The sequence below is a fragment of the Armigeres subalbatus genome, chromosome 2 (genome assembly GCF_024139115.2).
Source record: "Armigeres subalbatus isolate Guangzhou_Male chromosome 2, GZ_Asu_2, whole genome shotgun sequence".
NCBI classification, from domain to species: Eukaryota; Metazoa; Arthropoda; class Insecta; order Diptera; family Culicidae; genus Armigeres; species Armigeres subalbatus.
The window spans coordinates 114,213,993-114,233,317 of record NC_085140.1 but is presented as its reverse complement, the minus strand read 5'-3'; the positions used below and the strand labels follow the sequence as shown (position 1 = coordinate 114,233,317).

At 43.3% G+C, this 19,325-nt stretch overlaps 1 protein-coding gene across 2 annotated transcripts in view; it reads right to left on the bottom strand.

The window, feature by feature from the left end:
* LOC134210688 (protein still life, isoform SIF type 1) overlaps positions 1 to 19,325 on the bottom strand; it is a 426,260-nt gene that overhangs the window by 42,641 nt on the left and 364,294 nt on the right. Inside the window, exons 14-23 of one of the 2 annotated variants that reach the window (XM_062686893.1) lie at positions 18,747 to 18,892; positions 2,305 to 2,716; positions 2,065 to 2,247; positions 1,583 to 2,011; positions 1,327 to 1,513; positions 1,152 to 1,266; positions 936 to 1,087; positions 447 to 751; positions 192 to 386; positions 24 to 132 (exon numbers count right to left, since the gene is read on the bottom strand). In XM_062686893.1, coding sequence (XP_062542877.1) covers positions 24 to 132; positions 192 to 386; positions 447 to 751; positions 936 to 1,087; positions 1,152 to 1,266; positions 1,327 to 1,513; positions 1,583 to 2,011; positions 2,065 to 2,247; positions 2,305 to 2,716; positions 18,747 to 18,892 — 2,233 coding nt within the window. Of the gene's footprint in view, positions 1 to 23; positions 133 to 191; positions 387 to 446; positions 770 to 935; positions 1,088 to 1,151; positions 1,267 to 1,326; positions 1,514 to 1,582; positions 2,012 to 2,064; positions 2,248 to 2,304; positions 2,717 to 18,746; positions 18,893 to 19,325 lie in introns of both variants that reach the window. The other variant, XM_062686894.1, reaches the window with a different exon arrangement.

Sequence of the window (19,325 nt, the reverse complement as noted above, 5' to 3'; positions counted from 1 at the left end):
AAATAGTTCTTGCAGAATCTTACTGGGATGTAGAACCTTTTGCGCTTTACTGTGACTAGCGCAGAAGGAAGAATACAGCTTGAAGTGGTTTACGTAGTACAGGAAAGCTGAACCAATGGCAAAAAGTACATTCTGGAAAGAATTCAACCCTTTAGTATATTAAAATACAGTGTCTTCAATGCACGACATACTTTAAATTGACTAGGATGCTCCAGTTGATGAAAGTCTGGCTCTAGATCAAGCGCTTCCTCTAAATTGCTCAAGAACTGCCGTTGGAATGTTACAATTTCCTGAATATTTCCAAACAGAGCGGTAATTTCGGCGTTAGATAGAAAGGTCTCACGCTTCAGGGGTTCCAAGTAATACTCGAGTAGGTTGTTTAAATGCTGTTGATATTAATCCATTATTAGTTCATGTACAGCTAGAGAATTTGATGTTCAATTCACCTTAACGTAGGTCTTCTCCGTCTCGACCAACTCGAGAATCACCTTGCGCAATTTCTCCGCATCGGTTAGTTGACGTGACGGGGTGAGCATGGCGTTTGATACAGACGAGGCAACCGAGCCGGTGGGGCTCGATTTGCGAGTTTCCTGCGGGGATCGGCAAAAGCCGGTAACTTGTTCGGCCGATTTGAGCAGATTTTCGATCTCGAAGCTATTGGTACGGGAAGACTGCTTCGAGCGGTCCATGTGCGGATCGTTGGCTGACGGAGCCGGGGAGCTCTCGACCTCCGGAGAATACACCTCTTTACCTGAAATACACGAGCGTCCTTCATTTGCAGAAGAACATGAATATGATGGTGGTCATTGATTTGGAATAGTTTCAGAACTTCCCATGACGGAAGTCGTTGAACACATCGAAATTCAGAGCAAGACACACGGGGAAATGGAGAAGAACTCTTAAAGTTACTGAGATGAACGAATCGATAGACTTACGCCAACCAGGAGCAGGAACGATGAGCCCGGAGATCATTTCTTCGCTGATGACCGGAGGATCAGATGGCGGTGGAGGACACACCAGAGACTCGATGATGTCGTCAGTTGAGCGCATAATTCCCACAAGATCCGGTGGTTCTGTACGTGATGATCTGTGAAATGATTCAATCAAAATTAAACCTCACTTTTCGATGCAGAATCATTCGTGACATTTACCTCATCATCATGCATAAGGCTTGTTCTTCCTGGAGCACGCTTTCTAAGTACATCATGTCCAAATCCGAAACGATCGCGCCATTTATCACAATTATTTCATCGCCTTTGATAACTCCTACAACGGTTTCGAAATTATCTATATGTGATAAACCTTTCAACCGAAATGAAACCTTACCGTTTTGCATAGCTAGGCTCTTGTCCTCAACACGGCTGACGTAGCAGCAGAGTTCATCCTGACGATCAGCATTCTCGATGAGTTCGGCTTCGACCGAGAAGCCCCACATCTGCTCCAGTGTAGTTCGTTGTAACTCTACTTGATACAAAATTTTTGCGCAAACTTCAACCATTTCGTGAGTATGTAGCTGTTGACAGGGCAAAGGAAAACATTGCTTATTCGGATATTCTTCTCTGATACCTCCCAGGTCACTTACATATGTTTCGATCAGATCATTTCGATGAGGAACAAAATAGTTGTGATCTTCCATCTCGCGGCGTTTCTTGACCCGCACAAAGTGCTCCATGGGGTTGAGATTTTTGCGCTGGCAGGCACTGGCCAGGAATTCCTCCACCGACATGCCCTCGCGTAGATACACCGTAGCGAACGTGTTCTCCGGCAGGGCTACCTTGTAGGATTTCTCCGGCTCGTCACGGGTGTTCATCTGCATCGACCGACGGCTGGAGCCACTATTAGAGCGCGACAAGATCGGCGGACGGCGCTTGGTGGCTCCACGTCCCGCGAGCAGATTGTTCAACAGTGACGGTGACCGAGCGCAGATGAACGCATGGAACGAAGACACCGTGAAGACGCCCAGCTTGTTCAGCGTATTCTTCGTGGGACGCGATACGTGCGTTAGGAGAGACTGCGGACAAATACATGTAATTTGGTAAAGAATGGAATAAAGATGAAAAATACCTTTGGATTTGGAAGTTCTCCGTTCTGCAGTGACGCCATATAGCAGCGCAGACGGAATTGCTCGCAGTGCAATCGCTCAAGGTTCTCTTCCCACTGAAGAATCTGCTGCTGTATTTGGTGACGCGTGTCCGTGTCGGTGACTACACTCTGCTGCAAATCGGCCATGTGCTTCAGCTTGTGATCCTACATCAAGTCAAATTTGGTAAATGCTTTCTACACCCCATATCCTCTGTTACTTACCGATTCTATTGCTTTTTCTAAACGGAAAATCTCCTCTTGTAATAGGTGTAACGTACCAGTCTTACCACGATGTCTTGCAAACGCTGCAGCACAGGCACTATGTATACTGTTGACCCAGTTCTCCAGCTCGACCTGGCAGGGCGCCTGGAACAGGTACGCGTCGCCGAACGCCGTGCTCAGACAGAAGATGTAGTCCCGCTTCGGGTGCTCCGGTATGGGCTGCATGATGGCCCCGTCCACGATGATCAGGTGCTTCGGGGCAGCCTCGACCGAACGGCCCTCGCGCGAATCGCACGGATAGAACAACAGGGTGGTACCTTTCAGACAGACCCAGTAGCCCTTCCAGCCGCGCTTGCGGGCCAGCTCGATCTGGTGCTTCTTCCGCAGGAGCCATTTCTTTACCGAAAGGAATCTATAATGAAGGGGAAATAATGGAAAATCGTAAAATGAATAAATGCATAAATGAATATTTGAATATTTGCAGTTTCGTTTAATTTGACTAGTGTAGTAAGTTTTGGTCTACATACAAGAGAATTGAAAAAAAAACTCGGTGGAAGAAATGACCAATTTTTAATTCCATGGACAATTTTTAGCACAGAAAGTTCTCTAAAATTAGACAAGAAATTTTACCGAATTTAAAGCGGATTTTTTGAAATATTACAACGCAAAAGTCGTCTAAATTTGTAAGGAAAATTCTTCGAATTCTTCACTAAAAATTCGAAATTTCCTCGGAAATTTTGTCTTGGAAATCTTTGATAGTTTCAGGAGAAACTCTTCGGAAGCTCTAACTGAATTTATAAAAATTTCAACGGGAAATTATTCTTTATTTCCCTGGGGAAATCTTCGAAGTTTTCAAGTTTCTTCGGAATTTCATTGTGAATCAACAAAGGGGCCATCCGGTACCGAATCAGCGTGTAACCTCTAGACTTCTCCCTCTCTACTCCCGCCGAGGTTGCATACGCGGAAGTAGGCGTCTTCCCATTTTGCAATTGTGTGCTAGCGGATGTATGCCAAAAAGCCGTCGAGTACGCTCCCAGTCTCTTGCGCTCATTGGCACGGAACGAAGATCTGGCAGTTCTTCCCTGCCAAAGTAAATTGTTTCATCTCGCAGCGTTTTCGAAGGAGGGATAATAACGAGGTCTTACGTAGGTCGGTTGAGGATTTGCTGAATACCGTTTTTGCCAGATTCAAGCAATGATACATCGATGAATTCTTTCGCACCGTAGTGTCGGGTAGGTGCATTCGGGAATGGCCTGACTTTTTCCGACAACCTGCCCTCCCAGTGTAGCGTATTTTCTGGCGAAGCTGATCATTTCAAACACGAATCAATGTGGGATTTCAGACGGTTTATGATCTTTTGTCTAGAACATGATATCAAGAGCAGACTTTCATAAACTCGTTCTCCAGGCTGTTTTTTTAAAATTGGTTTAGGGAAGCCATTGCATTGGACTAAATTGAGTGTTCCGAATGGGCTAGATCAACTCTACGCAGCTCAGGGAAGTTAAAGACACAAAGACTATCGCACAATTTCATATTCTGGTGCCCCAAATATGAAGTGTCACACGTTAGCTACAACATTCATGCGCGATGCATCTAGCTAGAACTATTCACAAAGTTCGTCCAGAACTTATTTCACGGACTGTACAAGAAGAAGAACTATTCAAAGTCGTTTCTTCGAGGGACATGAACGTCCTTCAAAGAACGAAAACATACGAGTTTTTAAATTAAAAGATTGTGAACACTTTGGATTAGCATTTCACGTCGGAAGTTAACATTTCTAGATCCATTAGTCGGAGTGTCAGAAAAAAGGGCGAGGCCGTCACTTTGCATCGCAACATCAATTGAACTTTTTGTTTGAAAAGCACCATATGTGACATTGTTTAGAAAACGGACAATTCAGGGAAACGTTCAACCCCTAAGACTCGCATCAACCAAGTTTTGTACACATATATCGATTATACGAAATATATCACAGTGAACTCTCCCTAACTCGATGTTCTGTAGCTCGATATTTTGCCTTACTCGATGAAATTCAAAATCCCTTGAATCTAGCATACTGTGTTCCCTCCGTAAGTCGATATCTCCGATATTATCTAAGTCGAAGTAATTTCTCAATGCATTTTCACCTCGCTAACTTGATGTTGTCAGAATCAGTTCACAATTGCACGATTTAGTTAGAAGCTAGAAGTGAAAAGTGATAAGCAAGAAATGAGAAATAAAAAGTAAAAAGTGAGAAAAAAAAGTTATAAGTGAAAAGGTAGAAGTGAGAAGAGAGAAATTCGGTGTAAGAGGAAAAAACTGAGAAATGAGAAAAATGAAGTGAGGAGTGCGAATTAAGAAGTGAGAAGTGGAAAGTAAGAAATGAGTAGTTAGAAGTGAGAAATTCGGAGTGTGAAATGAGTAGTGAGAAGTAAAAAGTATGAAGTGAATAATGAAAAGTGATAAGTGAAAAGTGATAAGAAAGAAATGAGAAGTTAGAGATTCGGAGTAAGAACCGAAAAGTGAGAAGTGGGAAATGTCCTCACTTCTCGCTTTTCGGTTCTTGCAAAGTAAGAGAGAAATGAGAAGTGAGAAATAAGAAGTGAGAAATTTGGAGTGCGACCGAGGAATAGATAAGATCGATTAGAAACGAGATACTTTCTCTTTCTTTCTTTTTTCTGTCTTCTTTCTTCTTCCTTTTTTTTATCTCTCCATTCACTTCTCACTACTGATCATTTCGCTTCTCACTTCCCCTAGCTTCTATTTGTTTAACTACTCACATTGTACATCTCACTTCGCAACTATCACATCTTACTTCTCACTACTCATTTCTCGTTTTTTACTTTTCATTACTCACATGTTACTGCACTCATTTCACTACTCAATATTCACTTCCGTTTCCCAATACTCACTTCTCACTACTCTGTACTTGTTTCGAACATCCCGTTTCTCACTACTTAGTTCTCGCTTTTCACTATTTACCTCGAACATGTCACTTTTCATTTCACTTAGTAAGAAAACGTATTTCAACTATTTGACCAAACGGAATTCGGCCAAAGGGGCAGCAGGGACTATGTCCAAGGGCTTGACGACCCCTCCCCATGGCCGCTGCGAGTTAGGGGGCCTGCCTAGGATGTGGTGGGGTTTGACAGTGGGCTCTGTTAAACCTCTACAAAAAGCTGCATGTGTCTGTAAGCAGGCCCTATCAAACCCAGCCAGCACATGAACGTATATGGTGTCGTGTAGGATGATGAAGTGCAGGCGATAGAGGTACTTTTCCACACAACATGTATGTATATCGTCTCCAATTTAGCATCTTGTATTGCACCATGTACGATTTTATGTATACTGGGAAGCGACCGTGTGCCGCTCAAAGCGCACAAGCCCAACACGAGTGCCAACCGGCACATCAGGATTAATACCAGTGAGATCCTGATTACGGTATACTGGTCACGGCAAGCGACACACACCCGCGCGCGAAAGTAATGCAAAATAAACGATTTGTAAAATTAACGTAAATTTACATTCTTATTTAACCTCAAATAGAGATAAAATAAGGGTTGCTGAATGACATTAGCTTTCCGATTACTATCAATTATTTTCAATTTTCATCCTGTTTCTTTTTTTTACTATTCTTACGTTAAAGAAATGATGATGCGGGCGCCTAATCCGTAATTCAAATGAACAATCACAATCACTCACTTTGAGCGATTGATTGTTTATTCTCGCGAAGAATGAACAATTGAACAAATTAAGGAAATGCTAATACTGCTGTGTAGAAGTTGCATAGATCACATCACTTTCCATGGTGAATCCCGATCTATGTTACAGATTACCCCACCCAACTAACACTTCTTCCTTCCCGTGGTAATTGTGGAGATGCAGAGGTATTCTCGGTCTCTAGTAGCAACAATTACCACACACTCAATTCCCTCCCTTTCCCAACTGACTGTAAGGACTTGGCCGGCGCCGTTATTGATCAACATTTGCGAGCTGCTGAAACGTGCACTTCGAGAGTAGTTGGTAAATCCCAACCACTATTCACTTGGATCGTAGTGCAATTTGCACCAGTTCTGATCAATCACGGAGTAGCAACCATTGATATGTACAGTCAGTCTAAGTTAAGCTAAGCTAAGCTATTTGACCAAACGGCATTCGGCCAAATATAAATGTGTTCCCTTTCTGGATACCTCCCTAACTCGATGGTCCCTTCAATATTGAGTAAGTGAGAGTTCACTGTATATAAGAGTTAAATCGACTATCGCGTATGGTTGATTTAACCCTATTTGTGGTTGTATCAACCAAAAATATTGTTATTTGTAAATCATTGCAAAAATATTGCAGATTTGAATCAAAATCCAATTGATTCTACCATGTTTTTTTCTCCATGATAGCCTTCTGAACGCAGAAAAAAGATAGAAGAAGAAAGAGAAGAGAGTAGAATGGGTAGAACAAGATGGAAGAAGGAATAAGGGAGATTGCAAATGAAAATAAGTTACACTAAATTAATGATTTCGTGTGTGTTACTTCTACGTGAAGTTAAACGATTTACAATGATATGGAAATGCTAATATCATCGTCCAAACTTGGACGTACATGTTCATGATAGAATTAGAGGCGAAAGTATAGAATTGATAGTTCCGTTAGGATACGGCAGGCATGAAGAATGTTTTTATAGAAGCCGATTTGAAAGCGAGCGGAGGGCAATATTTGTGATGGCACATATCACACGACCTTCCCCTTCTGCCAAGCTCCCGTATGAAGGGGGAGGGAAGAATATCAGTGTGGAAGCTGATATATCTCCACAGGCAAAAGGAAGGTGGTTTGACTTGCTCATATGCCATCGCGTGCGGAAGGATTTGCTATCGACGAGTACTGCCTCCAAATTTCTAATATGACATCAGCATTTAGGGACACAGCAGGTATTTCCGTCCATCGTCATAGGGGCTAAAATCAACGAAAGCAACGTACATTTGCTAGAACTCCACTATAGCAGAACGTTTCTCCTGAGCTTACGATTTGATACGTATGAGTTTTACAAAAAAGCGTTTTTTTATTGGTTTTCGAGACTATGACGAACAGACGAAAATACCTGCCGTGTCCCTAGTCGAATAGGATTTTTATTGCACAGTTCTGTTTTCCCATGTTCTCTCCGAGGCAGCCAAGTTGGTTGCGACGAGACGGACGCAATGAGAAAACAGAACTGTGCAATAAAAATCCTATTCGACTAAATGCTGATGTCATATTAGAAATTTGGAGACAGTACTCGTCGATAGCAAATCCTTCCGCACGCGATGGCATATGAGCAAGTCAAACCACCTTCCTTTTGCCAGTGGAGATATATCAGCTTCCACACTGATATTCTTCCTCCCCTTCATACGGGAGCTTGGCAGAAGGGAAGAATGATATGTGCCATCACAAATATTGCCCTCCGCTCGTTTTCAAATCGACTTCTATAAAAACATTCTTCATGCCTGCCGTATCCTAACGGAACTATCAATTCTATACTTTCGCCTCTAATTCTATCATGAACATGTTCTTCCAAGTTTGGAAGATGATAGGGACACGGCAGGTATTTCCGTCCATCGTCGTAGGGGCTAAAACCAACGAAAGCAACGTACATTTGCTAGAACTCCACTATAGCAGAACGTTTCTCCTGAGCTTACGATTTGGTACGAATGAGTTTTACAAAAAAGTGGCTCTTTTATTGGTTTTCGAGACTATGACGAACAGACGAAAATACCTGCCGTGTCCCTATTAGCATTTCCATATCATTGAAAATAAGTTGTTTGTATGTAATGTTTCGTGTGTGGTTGTGATACATTATTATTATTTATTCAGACTAAGGCCGAAGTGGCCTGTGCGGTATATAAGACTCTTCTCCATTCGGCTCGGTCCATGGCTACACATCGCCAACCACGCAGTCTACGGAGGGTCCGCAAGTAATCTTCCACCTTGCCCGCTGCGCACCTCGCCTTCTTGTGCCCGTCGGATCGTTTTCGAGAACCATTTTCACCAGGTTACTGTCCGACATTCTGGCTACGTGCCCGGCCCACCGCAGTCGTCCGATTTTCGCGGTATGAACGATGGATGATTCTCCCAGCAGCTCATGCAACTCGTGGTTCATTCGCTTCTCCACGTACCATCCACCATCTGCACCCCACCATAGATGGTACGCAGCACTTTCCTTTCGAAAACTCCAAGTGCGCGTTGGTCCTCCACGAGCATCGTCCAGGTCTCGTGTCCATTGAGAACTACCGGTCTTATAAGCGTTTTGTAGATAGTCAGTTTGGTACGGCGGCGAACTCTATTCGATCGGAGCGTCTTGCGGAGTCCAAAGTACGTACGATTTCCAGCCACTATGCGTCCCCGAATTTCTCTGCTGGTATCGTTATCGGCGGTCACCAGTGAGTCCAATTACACAAATTCTTCTACCACCTCGATTTTGTCACCACCGATGTAAACTCGCGGTGGGTAGCTCACATTGTCTTCTCTTGAACCTCTTCCTATCATGTAATTCGTCTTCGACGTGTTGATGACTAGTCCGATCCGCTTGGCTTCCCTCTTCAGTCTGATGTAGGCTTCCTCCATCTTCTCAAAGCTACGTGCCATAATATCTATGTCGTCGGCGAAGCCAAATAGCTGGATGGACTTATTGAAAATTGTACCACTCGTGTTAATCCCTGCTCTTCATATTACCCCTTCCAAAGCGATGTTGAATAGCAGACACGAAAGACCATCACCTTGCCGTAACCCTCTGCGGGATTCGAAGGCACTCGAGAATGCCCCTGACACTCGAACTACTTACGCACATCACCCGATCTATCGTCGCTTTGATCAACCGTGTCAGTTTATCCGGAAATCCGTGTTCGTGCATTAGCTGCCATAGCTGGTCCCGATCGATTGTATCATATGCGGCTTTGAAGTCGATGAATAGATGATGTGTGGGCACGTTGTATTCGCAGCATTTCTGCAGTACTTGGCGAATGGCGAACACCTGGTCCGTGGTGGAGCGTTCGCCCATAAAACCCGCCTGGTACTGCCCCACGAACTCCCTTGCAATTGATGCTAGTCAACGGCATAAAATTTGGGAGAGTACCTTGTAGGCGGCGTTCAGCAATGTGAATGAGCGGTAGTTGCTACAATCCAGCTTGTCGCCCTTTTTGTAGCTGGAACACACGACACCTTCCATCCACACATGCGGCAAAACTTTCTAGTCCCAAATCTTGGTGATGATCCAGTGCAGCGCTCTAGCCAGTGCCTCACCACCGTGTTTAAACAGATCTCCTGGTTGTTGGTAAAACCCAGTGGCTTTGTTGTTCTTCAGCCGGCCAATCTCCTCCTGGATTTCCTGGAGTTCCGGAGCCGGTAGAATTATGTCCTGCGCGCGTTCTCCCAGGTCCATCACCATACCGCCATCTTCGTCTGCCACATCGCCATTCAGCTGTTCTTCGTAGAGCTGCTTATTTATTTATCATCAGACTAAGGCCGGAGTGGCCTGTGCTGCACATAAAAGACTTCTCCATTCAGCTCGGTCCATGGCTGCACTTCGCCAACCACGCAGTCTGCGGAGGGTCCGCAAGTCGTCCTCCACCTGATCGATCCACCTTGCCTGCTGTGCACCTCGCCTTCTTGTTCCCGTCGGATCGTTGTCGAGAACCATTTTCACCGGATTACTGTCCGACATTCTGGCTACGTGCCCGGCCCACCGCAGTCTTCCGATTTTCGCGGTGTGAACGATGGACGGTTCTCCCAACAGCTGATGCAACTCGTGGTTCATTCGCCTCCTCCACGTACCGTCCACCATCTGCATCCCACCATAGATGGTACGCAACACTTTCCTTTCGAAAACTCCCAGTGCGCGTTGGTCCTCCACGAGCATCGTCCAGGTCTCGTGTCCGTTGAGAACTACCGGTCTTATAAGCGTTTTGTAGATAGTCAGTTTGGTACGGCGGCGAACTCTATTCGATCGGAGCGTCTTGTGGAGTCCAAAGTACGTACGATTTCCAGCCACTATGCGTCTCCGAATTTCTCTGCTGGTATCGGTATCGGCGATCACCAGTGAGCCCAAGTACACGAATTCTTCAACCACCTCGATTTCGTCACCACCGATAGAAACTCGTGGTGGGTGGCTCACAATGATCTCTTTTGAACCTCTCCCTATCATGTACTTCGTCTTCGACGTGTTGATGACTAGTCCAATCCGTTTAGCTTCGCTTTTCAGTCTGATGTAGGCTTCCTCCATCCTCTCAAAGTTACGTGCCATGATATCAATGTCGTCGGCGAAACCAAATAACTGGACGGACTTCGAGAGAATCGTACCACTCGTGTCAATCCCTGCCCTTCGTATTACTCCCTCCAAAGCGATGTTGAATAGCAGACACGAAAGACCATCACCTTGCCGTAACCCTCTACGGGTTTCGAAGGGACTCGAGAATGCCCCTGAAACTCGAACTACGCACATCACCCGATCCATCGTCGCCTTGATCAACCGTATCAGTTTATCCGGAAATCCGTTTTCGTGCATTAGCTGCCATAGCTGGTCCCGATCGATTGTATCATATGCGGCTTTGAAGTCGATAAATAGATGATGTGTGGGCACGTTGTATTCGCGGCATTTCTGCAATACCTGACGTATGGCGAACACCTGGTCTGTGGTAGAGCGTTCACCCATAAATCCCGCCTGGTACTGCCCCACGAACTCTCTTGCAATTGGTGTTAGTCGACGGCATAAAATTTGGGAGAGTACCTTGTAGGCGGCGTTTAGCAATGTGATTGCGCGGTAGTTGCTACAATACAAATCCATTCAGGTGCTCTTCGTAGTGCTGCCGCCACCTTTGGATCACCTCATGCTTGTTCGTAAGAAGGTTCCCGTTTATGTCCTTACACATATCGGGCTGTGGCACGTGGCCCTTACGTGAACGGTTCAATTTCTCATAGAACTTTCGTGCGTTATTAGCGCGGTACAGTTCCTCCGTCTCTTCACGGTCTCGATCTTCCTGCTGGCGCTTTTTCCTCCGGAAAATCGAGTTTTGTCTGTTCCGCGCCCGTTTGTATCGTGCCTCGTTCGCCCTCGTGCGGTGTTGCAGCAATCTCGCCCATGCTGCATTCTTCTCCTCAACTAACTGCTCACATTCGCCGTCATACCAGTCGTTTCTCTGATCCGGAGCCACCGTGCCTAATGCAGCGGTTGCGGTGCTTCCAATGGCGGATCGAATATCTCTCCACCCATCTTCAAGAGATGCTACGCCTAGCTGCTCTTCCGTTGGGAGTGCCACTTCCAGCTGCTGCGCGTAGTCTTGGGCTAGTCTACCGTCTTGTAGCCGCCCAATGTTAAGCCGCGGCGGACGACTCCGACGCGTGTTGATCACCGTCGAGAGTTTTGAGCGCAGACATACTGCGACGAGGTAGTGGTCGGATTCAATATTCGCACTGCGGTAAGTGCGTACGTTCGTGATGTCGGAGAAGAATTTACCGTCGATTAGAACGTGGTCGATTTGATTTTCCGTTACTTGATTAGGTGATTTCCATGTGGCCTTGTGGATATTCTTGCGGGGGAAGAAAGTGCTTCGGACTACCATTCCGCGGGAGGCTGCAAAGTTTATGCATCGTTGGCCGTTGTCGTTCGATACGGTATGCAGACTATCCGGTCCGATGACCGGTCTATACATTTCCTTCCTTCCTACCTGAGCGTTCATGTCACCGATGACGATTTTGACGTCCCGCAGTGGGCATCCATCGTATGTCTGCTCCAGCTGCGCATAGAACGCTTCTTTCTCGTCGTCGGATCTCCCTTCGTGTGGGCAGTGCACGTTGATGATGCTATAGTTGAAGAAACGGCCTTTTATCCTCAGCTTGCACATCCTTGCGTTGATTGGCTGCCACCCAATCACGCGTTGGCGCATCTTCCCCAGCACTATGAAGCCGGTTCCCAGCTCGTTGGTGGTGCCACAGCTTTGGTAGAAGGTAGCCGCTCGATGCCCGCTTTTCCACACTTTCTGTCCTGTCCAGCAGATTCACTGCAGCGCTACGACATCGAAGTTGCGGGGATGTAATTCATCGTAGATTATCCTGTCGCAACCTGCGAAGCCTAGCGACTTGCAGTTCCATGTTCCAAGCTTCCAATCGTGATCCTTTATTCGTCGCCTAGGTCGTTGCCGATTGTATCGAGTCGTATTATCGTCTATGTCGTTCGTAATAGTTGTTTTTAAAGGCGGCTTATTGGGCCTGCGCAAACCTCCTATCTCGTCGGAGGGCCGTCGTGTCAGGGCTGTTTAGCGTCCCACCTAACACCAGGACTTGGGCTTGTGCGCTTTGAGCGGCACACGGTCGCTTTGGCGGAGCCTACTTGCGGATACATGCAGCTTTTTATAGAGGTTTAACAGGGCCCACTGTCAAACCCCACCACATCCTAGGCAGGCGCCACAACTCGCAGATGGCCTGGGGAGGGATCGTCAAGCCCTTGGACATAGTCCCTGCTGCCCGGGGTTAATTTGGTTTAACTTATTGCAAATTTGTTGATGGGCCGCTCTCTTTTTCGGTTTTATTTGATGCCATGATACTCCAAACAGAATTTCTGCCAAATCGGTCAATGTTTGGGTGGTACACCCAAAACAAATCTGTGTGACATTCTTTGTATCAAGCATTTTGTATCAAATCTCGCATTCAAACCGATCAGAGAATGTCATACTTGTTAATACAGCTCATTGCATTAAGTCGGTTTATTTGGTTTCGATCAATACATCCAAACGAATCTCGTTGGCTCCTCCTAGAACAAGTATATGAATCGTGTACAGCAATATGACTTTAACCCACACAGTCTTCCTGATTCCATTTAGCTTGATAACGGAAAAGGACACAAATATGCATGATGCTTATTCCACTCGTATCATTCATTGCTATCCCTGTTACCCTTCCACTTGTCACATCCGCATAGCATGAAACGTGGATTATGATTGCCTTTGGGCACGATGTTCCTCATCTGATAAATAGTCCAGATGGATGGCGCGTCAGTCAAGATGTGCTAAGGGTGGAGGGTCCGGGTTCGATTCCCGTCTTTGACCGAATTTTTTTGTATGGTTGCTGAGGTTGTCGAAGTATACAGCATTGCACTCCTCGATGGGGGAGTGTAAAATTAGATTCAATGTAGACACTAACACATAACCAGTTCTTATTTTCTCGTGGCCGGAGACCTAATGCAAGGGCCTGCCGTTTACTTAATACAATCTGAGCATATGTCGCAAATTATGGCAAACTGTACACGAAACTAATGCGAGATTGCAATAAAATGTTGCAATCTCTGGTTGGGTGATACTTAACTTTTTGGAAATGTATACGGAAAAATGTATGGAGAAACATCGAAAAACAGAAATGTGCAGATAGATGGCACCATTTACGTTAAAGAACTATGATACTCATTCAGTTCATGCAGAATTAAACACAGATTGTTATGCAGAAAACCGCGAGAAGATTGGTGTTTACCCGGTAAAGTTAGGAACATTATTAAGAAGTGGGGTTCGAGCAAATTTCGTTTCTTTTACTCATGAAAAGTAATTTATTAACTCATTCAACACTCCAGTAAAATATAAATAACTTTCCCGGATATACTCGAATCTTCTCGCAGCTTTCAGAATAACATTCTGTATTTAATTTTGTAAGAACTGAATGAGTATCATAGTTCTTCACCGTAAATGGTGTCAACTAACAGCAAACCACTGTTTTTCGATGTATCCCCAGATAAAAATCTCAATAGAAAAACAGTAGAAATAATTGTACCAGTACGATGAAATGAATGGTAATTACGCCAAACTTTATTAAGGTCACTCCTGACGGAATCCAATTTTCAAAGTACTCGCGTTTTCAAGGGCACACCATTCGATACGGGAGCAACGCACAACTGTCATTTTTATTTTTTCAGCTTTGCTACGTCGCAGCATGCATGAAAAAATAAAAATGACAGTTGTGCGTTGCTTCCGTATCGAATGGTGTGCCCTTGAAAACGCGAGTACTTTTAAAATTGGATTCCGTCAGAAGTGACCTTAATTGGCTCATTCACAATAGAATAACATCAGATTATATTGTTTTCTACCATACAATAAAAAATGGGAGTTGTTATGTATCTTTACAATAAAAAAAAATCGATTTCTTCTCAAACAAAATTTTGCCATTACAATAGACATTCTTCTTCTTCTTCTTCTTCTTATTGGCATTACATCCCCACACTGGGACAGAGCCGCCTCGCAGCTTAGTGTTCATTAAGCACTTCCACAGTTATTAACTGCGAGGTTTCTAAGCCAAGTTACCATTTTTGCATTCGTATATCATGAGGCTAGCACGATGATACTTTTATGCCCAAGGAAGTCGAGACAATTTCCAAACCGAAAATTGCCTAGACCGGCACCGGGAATCGAACCCAGCCACCCTCAGCATGGTCTTGCTTTGTAGCCGCGCGTCTTACCGCACGGCTAAGGAGGGCCCACTACAATAGACATTATTGTAATTGTATTGCCCTCATTTTGCCGGTAATAGAATCTATTGTACGTATAATAGACCAGTGCATGATGACGTAGGTTGACAGTTCACAGAGCTTTTTCACCGGGACTTAGCCTCCGGCGAAGCTTCCGATAAAATTGTTTCGTCATTTTATTCGCACGTAGATGTCCTTTGTGATTGATTTCATGCTGAATGCAAAGAATATCAATGAAATATTTGGATCACAGCAATTTTAAATTAAAAATATGAATTTTAATTTTCCCCTCATCGATTTTTCTATCACCTTGTAAACAAGCTCTGTGAACTGTCAAAATAAGTGAGGTTAAGTTACAGTTTGCATTGGTCTATAGAATAACAATATGGCAACTTGATTGGTATAATATGGGAATAGTAGAGTTTATTGTATTTTTATAATATTTTATTGTAAACCTATTGTATTTTTTATCCGGGTCTTCACACATTTTTTCGTATAAATTTCTAACGAGCTTACTGATTTGGCTGAAATTTTTTGTTTAGAGTATCAAATAGAACCGAATAAGAGGTAGGCCCATAAGAAAATTGAAAAAAAGTTTTGAGCCACCTTATAGTACAGTCAGTCAAAGCTAAGCATCTAAGTGACTGGCTGCTGATCTTCATTACCCTTAAGGCTCAAGAAAAAGTTTATCTCTGATAGGTGCAACAATCGTTCCCCTGAGAGATGTTCTTGAGAGGGTATTCCGGATATCCAGCTTTCCACGCTCGCCATAATGGCGGTTGCCATAAAATAATTTGACAGTATCTGCTTCCGACGCCGAACCGCCTTCGACGCTGCGTGGTATCTAAGCAATTAATTCGTTTTGTTTATTTACTGAAAACTCAGGAAAAGTGTTTGCCATTGTACTATCAGCCTCGATTCAATTAAAATATATTGATTTTCTATTTCCAGGACACCTTCCAACATTTAGTCAGGAGTGGATACATTTAACGATTTTTACAATTACTGAATGCATATATGTGGATGACCGCAGGCTCATCTGACCAGTAATGTAGATTTTGGATGCTTTCGTCGATGGCCCCTGACGCATCCCACATCCAACCGCTCAACCACGTCCAACCAACATAGAAGACCTTTCTGGTTCTTGGGGATTATGCAATGTCAGTCTGCTTAAGAATTTCTGCTAAAAAAAGCTAAAGCTTCACATTTTTGAGCTCATATAGAAATATTAGAATCATATTACTGTTCATGAATATTGATAGCTATTCATTGAAGATCTAAAAGTTAATTCCTTGAATGATGTTATTATTTCCTTGAATGATTAATATTTATTTGAAAATGTAACCATCGCGCAAACTAATTGCTTGTGTTTGATGCACATAATAATATCAATTTAATAATAGTCAGCTTCTTTTAGCTTTCTTTCAAATTTCCTACTTTTAATTTTCACAAATATCAACGAGAAATTCTTAGACATCCCAAACCGAAACTAGTTTCGAATGGTTATGGATTTCTCGTGGAAATACGGAAGAATTTGTCATTGGAATAAAGAAGAATTTCCCGTTGATAATTGGCAATTATTCCAAATTGTTACGATAAATTCAACTGAATGTCCAAAGAAAATTGTTCCGAATTTCCACGGGAACCCCATTACTATTCGAAAGAACTTCTCGTGAAAATTCGGAAAAAATCCTTGAAAAAAAAAAACGGTCAGTTTGAAAAACGACTAACACGCAGGGAAACAGCATAATAAACCCCAGAGCTCCCTGATGTTCGTCCCCCATCAATGAAGATGGATGCTAACAATATTGCTGTCTAATCTGTAGGTTGAGGTAGCCCAAGGTTTCTCCCATCCTACTCCTTCTTTTTTGTCAACAAAATGGAACCAAGCGGGAGGGGAAAAGGTTCGAGCTACTTCAAGCTGCTCATTAGTCAGGACTCGCATGCCAATACTTTCGTAAGCCTTAGTCATTACTGACAAACGGATTGAGAATGCAGCAAAGTGCATAGCCGAAAACATTTTAAATCCACATTATTTCTGGTCAGGAAAGACAGTCATCCATATAAATACATTCATTAGTTGGTAAAACTCGTTAAAGACTCCGCTCCTGAATAGCTGTTGGAAAATGTCCTGGAAATGTAAAAATATTAGAAGTTTTATAAAATCAAAGCTAATAATTTGCAAACGCTTTTTCGATTTTTTCAGTAAATAAACAAAATGAATAGTTGCTAAGATACTTTGCAGCGTCGAAAGCAATTCGGCGTCGGAAGCAGTTAGTGTCAAATTATTTTATGGCAGTCGCCATTATGGCGAGCGTGGAAAGCTGGATATCTCGCTTAACATCTGAAAAGGGCCACTCAAAACGTAAACATAAAGAAATGCCATTCGAAAAAGGTGCATCACAATTTCAATTCCTATTTCACAGGTTTATAAAAGCACTAAAACTTTTAAATACGTAGGGTGAGAATTTTTGAAAACTACATGTTAGGCTACCTATCAACACATGTTTTTTTAATCGAAATAATTAAACTTTTGTGTTGCCAATCTGAAAGTAAATCAAAAAGTAAATAGGGGAAGAGGCCCCAAAACGCCCCCCCCGATGCAAATCGCCTTTTGTGGTTTCCCTCATATTTACCGTCATTAAGATGTCCGTAACAAAACTAGATCTAAAATTATGTAGGTTAGGCGAAGAAAGTTTCAAAATAGTGCATGGGAAGGTCGGAAAAACCAAAAATTTCCACATTTTGAAGAAACATCTAACATTTTGGCGAGGCAAAACGCCCTAGTGGCAATAGCCTACAAAGTACTTGCGTCTCCACGCACTATCCATACTAGAATGCTGATTCGCCGACGCGTGGTACTTTGTTTCCTAGGAGCCGCCAGCTGAAAGGCGTTTGGCCTCATGAGTTTTCCGGCAACAAAATATCACCACTTTTTTGAAATGTGAATATTATCAATATGATTGAGATTTTTGACAATTTTTGAATGGCATCAACTAGCTACCTTGTTCAAGTGATGCATAATGTAAAAATACCCATGAATAGCGTTACAAATAAGACAATAGAGCAGTGTTTGCTTAGCTAGGGCATATTGCCCCCCCTTCCCCTAAACCCGAAAAATCAAACTATTTCGGCTAAAACGTGTTTTTACGTTTAAATCGACAAATATAAAAAGTGACGTCCTATATGCCTTGCCGGGTGAAATAAAAAAGTATCACCCAGACCCATTTTGTTTTTGCGCTGCCGTCAGGGCCAATTTTGCAGCATGAGTTATAGAGCTGTTGTGGAATGTTTAGTTGTTGCATACGGACATGACAGTGGTAGGGGAACATGCCTCAACCCCCCCCCCTCCGCTCCGGGGCAAAACGACTTTCGGGTATTAACTTATATTTAGGTGAAGAGGCCCCAAAACGCCCCCCGGGGCAAAACGACTTTCGGGTATTCACTTATATTTACCATGTTTGAGATAGCCTTAATAAAACTAGACGCGAAATTATGTAGGTTAGGCGAAAAATGTGTCAAAATAACAGATAGGAATGTAGGAAAAACTGAAATTTTCCACATTTTGATGAAACATTTAACATTTCGGCGAGGCAAAACGCCCTAGTGGAACTATCCTACAATGTACTTGCGTCTCCACACACTGTCCATACCAGAATGCTGATGTGCGTTGGTACGAATGGTACGTTGTTCCATAAGAGCTGCCTGCTAAAAGGCGTTTTGTCTCATGAATTTTCCGGCAACGAAATATCACCACTTTTTTGAAATGTGAATATTATCAATATTATTGAGATTTTTCTAATTTTAATATGGCATCAGCTAACTATTTTGTTTAGCTGTTGCGTGAGTTAGAAACACCCATGAAAATCGTTATAACTAAGGCATAAAAGCAGTCTATGCTTAGCTAGGGCATATTGCCCCGATGAAGAAAAAAAAAATGATTGGTCAACTGCTGACAAGTTTCAAGAACGAGTATAGAAATATCAAAGAGACTTACCCCGCTTTCCGAACCGCTCCGGTACAATTGAACGATGCTGCGGCGGTGCCAGTGGCTTTCGCTTTGTACGGTGAAGCCATCACGCTTTCCCCGTCGTCCTCATCTGACACGGCCGTCGTCAAGCTCATACGATCATCGTCGGAAATCTGTAATCGAGACGGGAGAGGCAAGGAAAATATTGTTTTATTGAAGTGGTTTTTATGGTGGATGGCACTCAGTGGTATAAAACATATTACGATCGATGTGATTTTGAAAATAATAGCTCCATTTCGAGGGATCAGCGATATTGCTCGCACCTAAGCTGGGGAGGGTGGACCAATGTATGCATTCCTCCAAATTCTTCAGAAACAAGACAGTAATCGATTGAAGGTGTTTCGGGTAGAAATATGCAAAGTGGAACGTACTAAAAATTTATACAAAATGCAATAACAGTATTTAAATAAAAGAAATGTTTTCATAGTAATATATTTATGATAATCTAAGCATTGGAATTTCATTCTTACAAGCATCTGTTACATACTGAATAAAATCTTCCTGCGAATGATTTCACGGTGCATTTCATGCCATTTGCCCGTACGA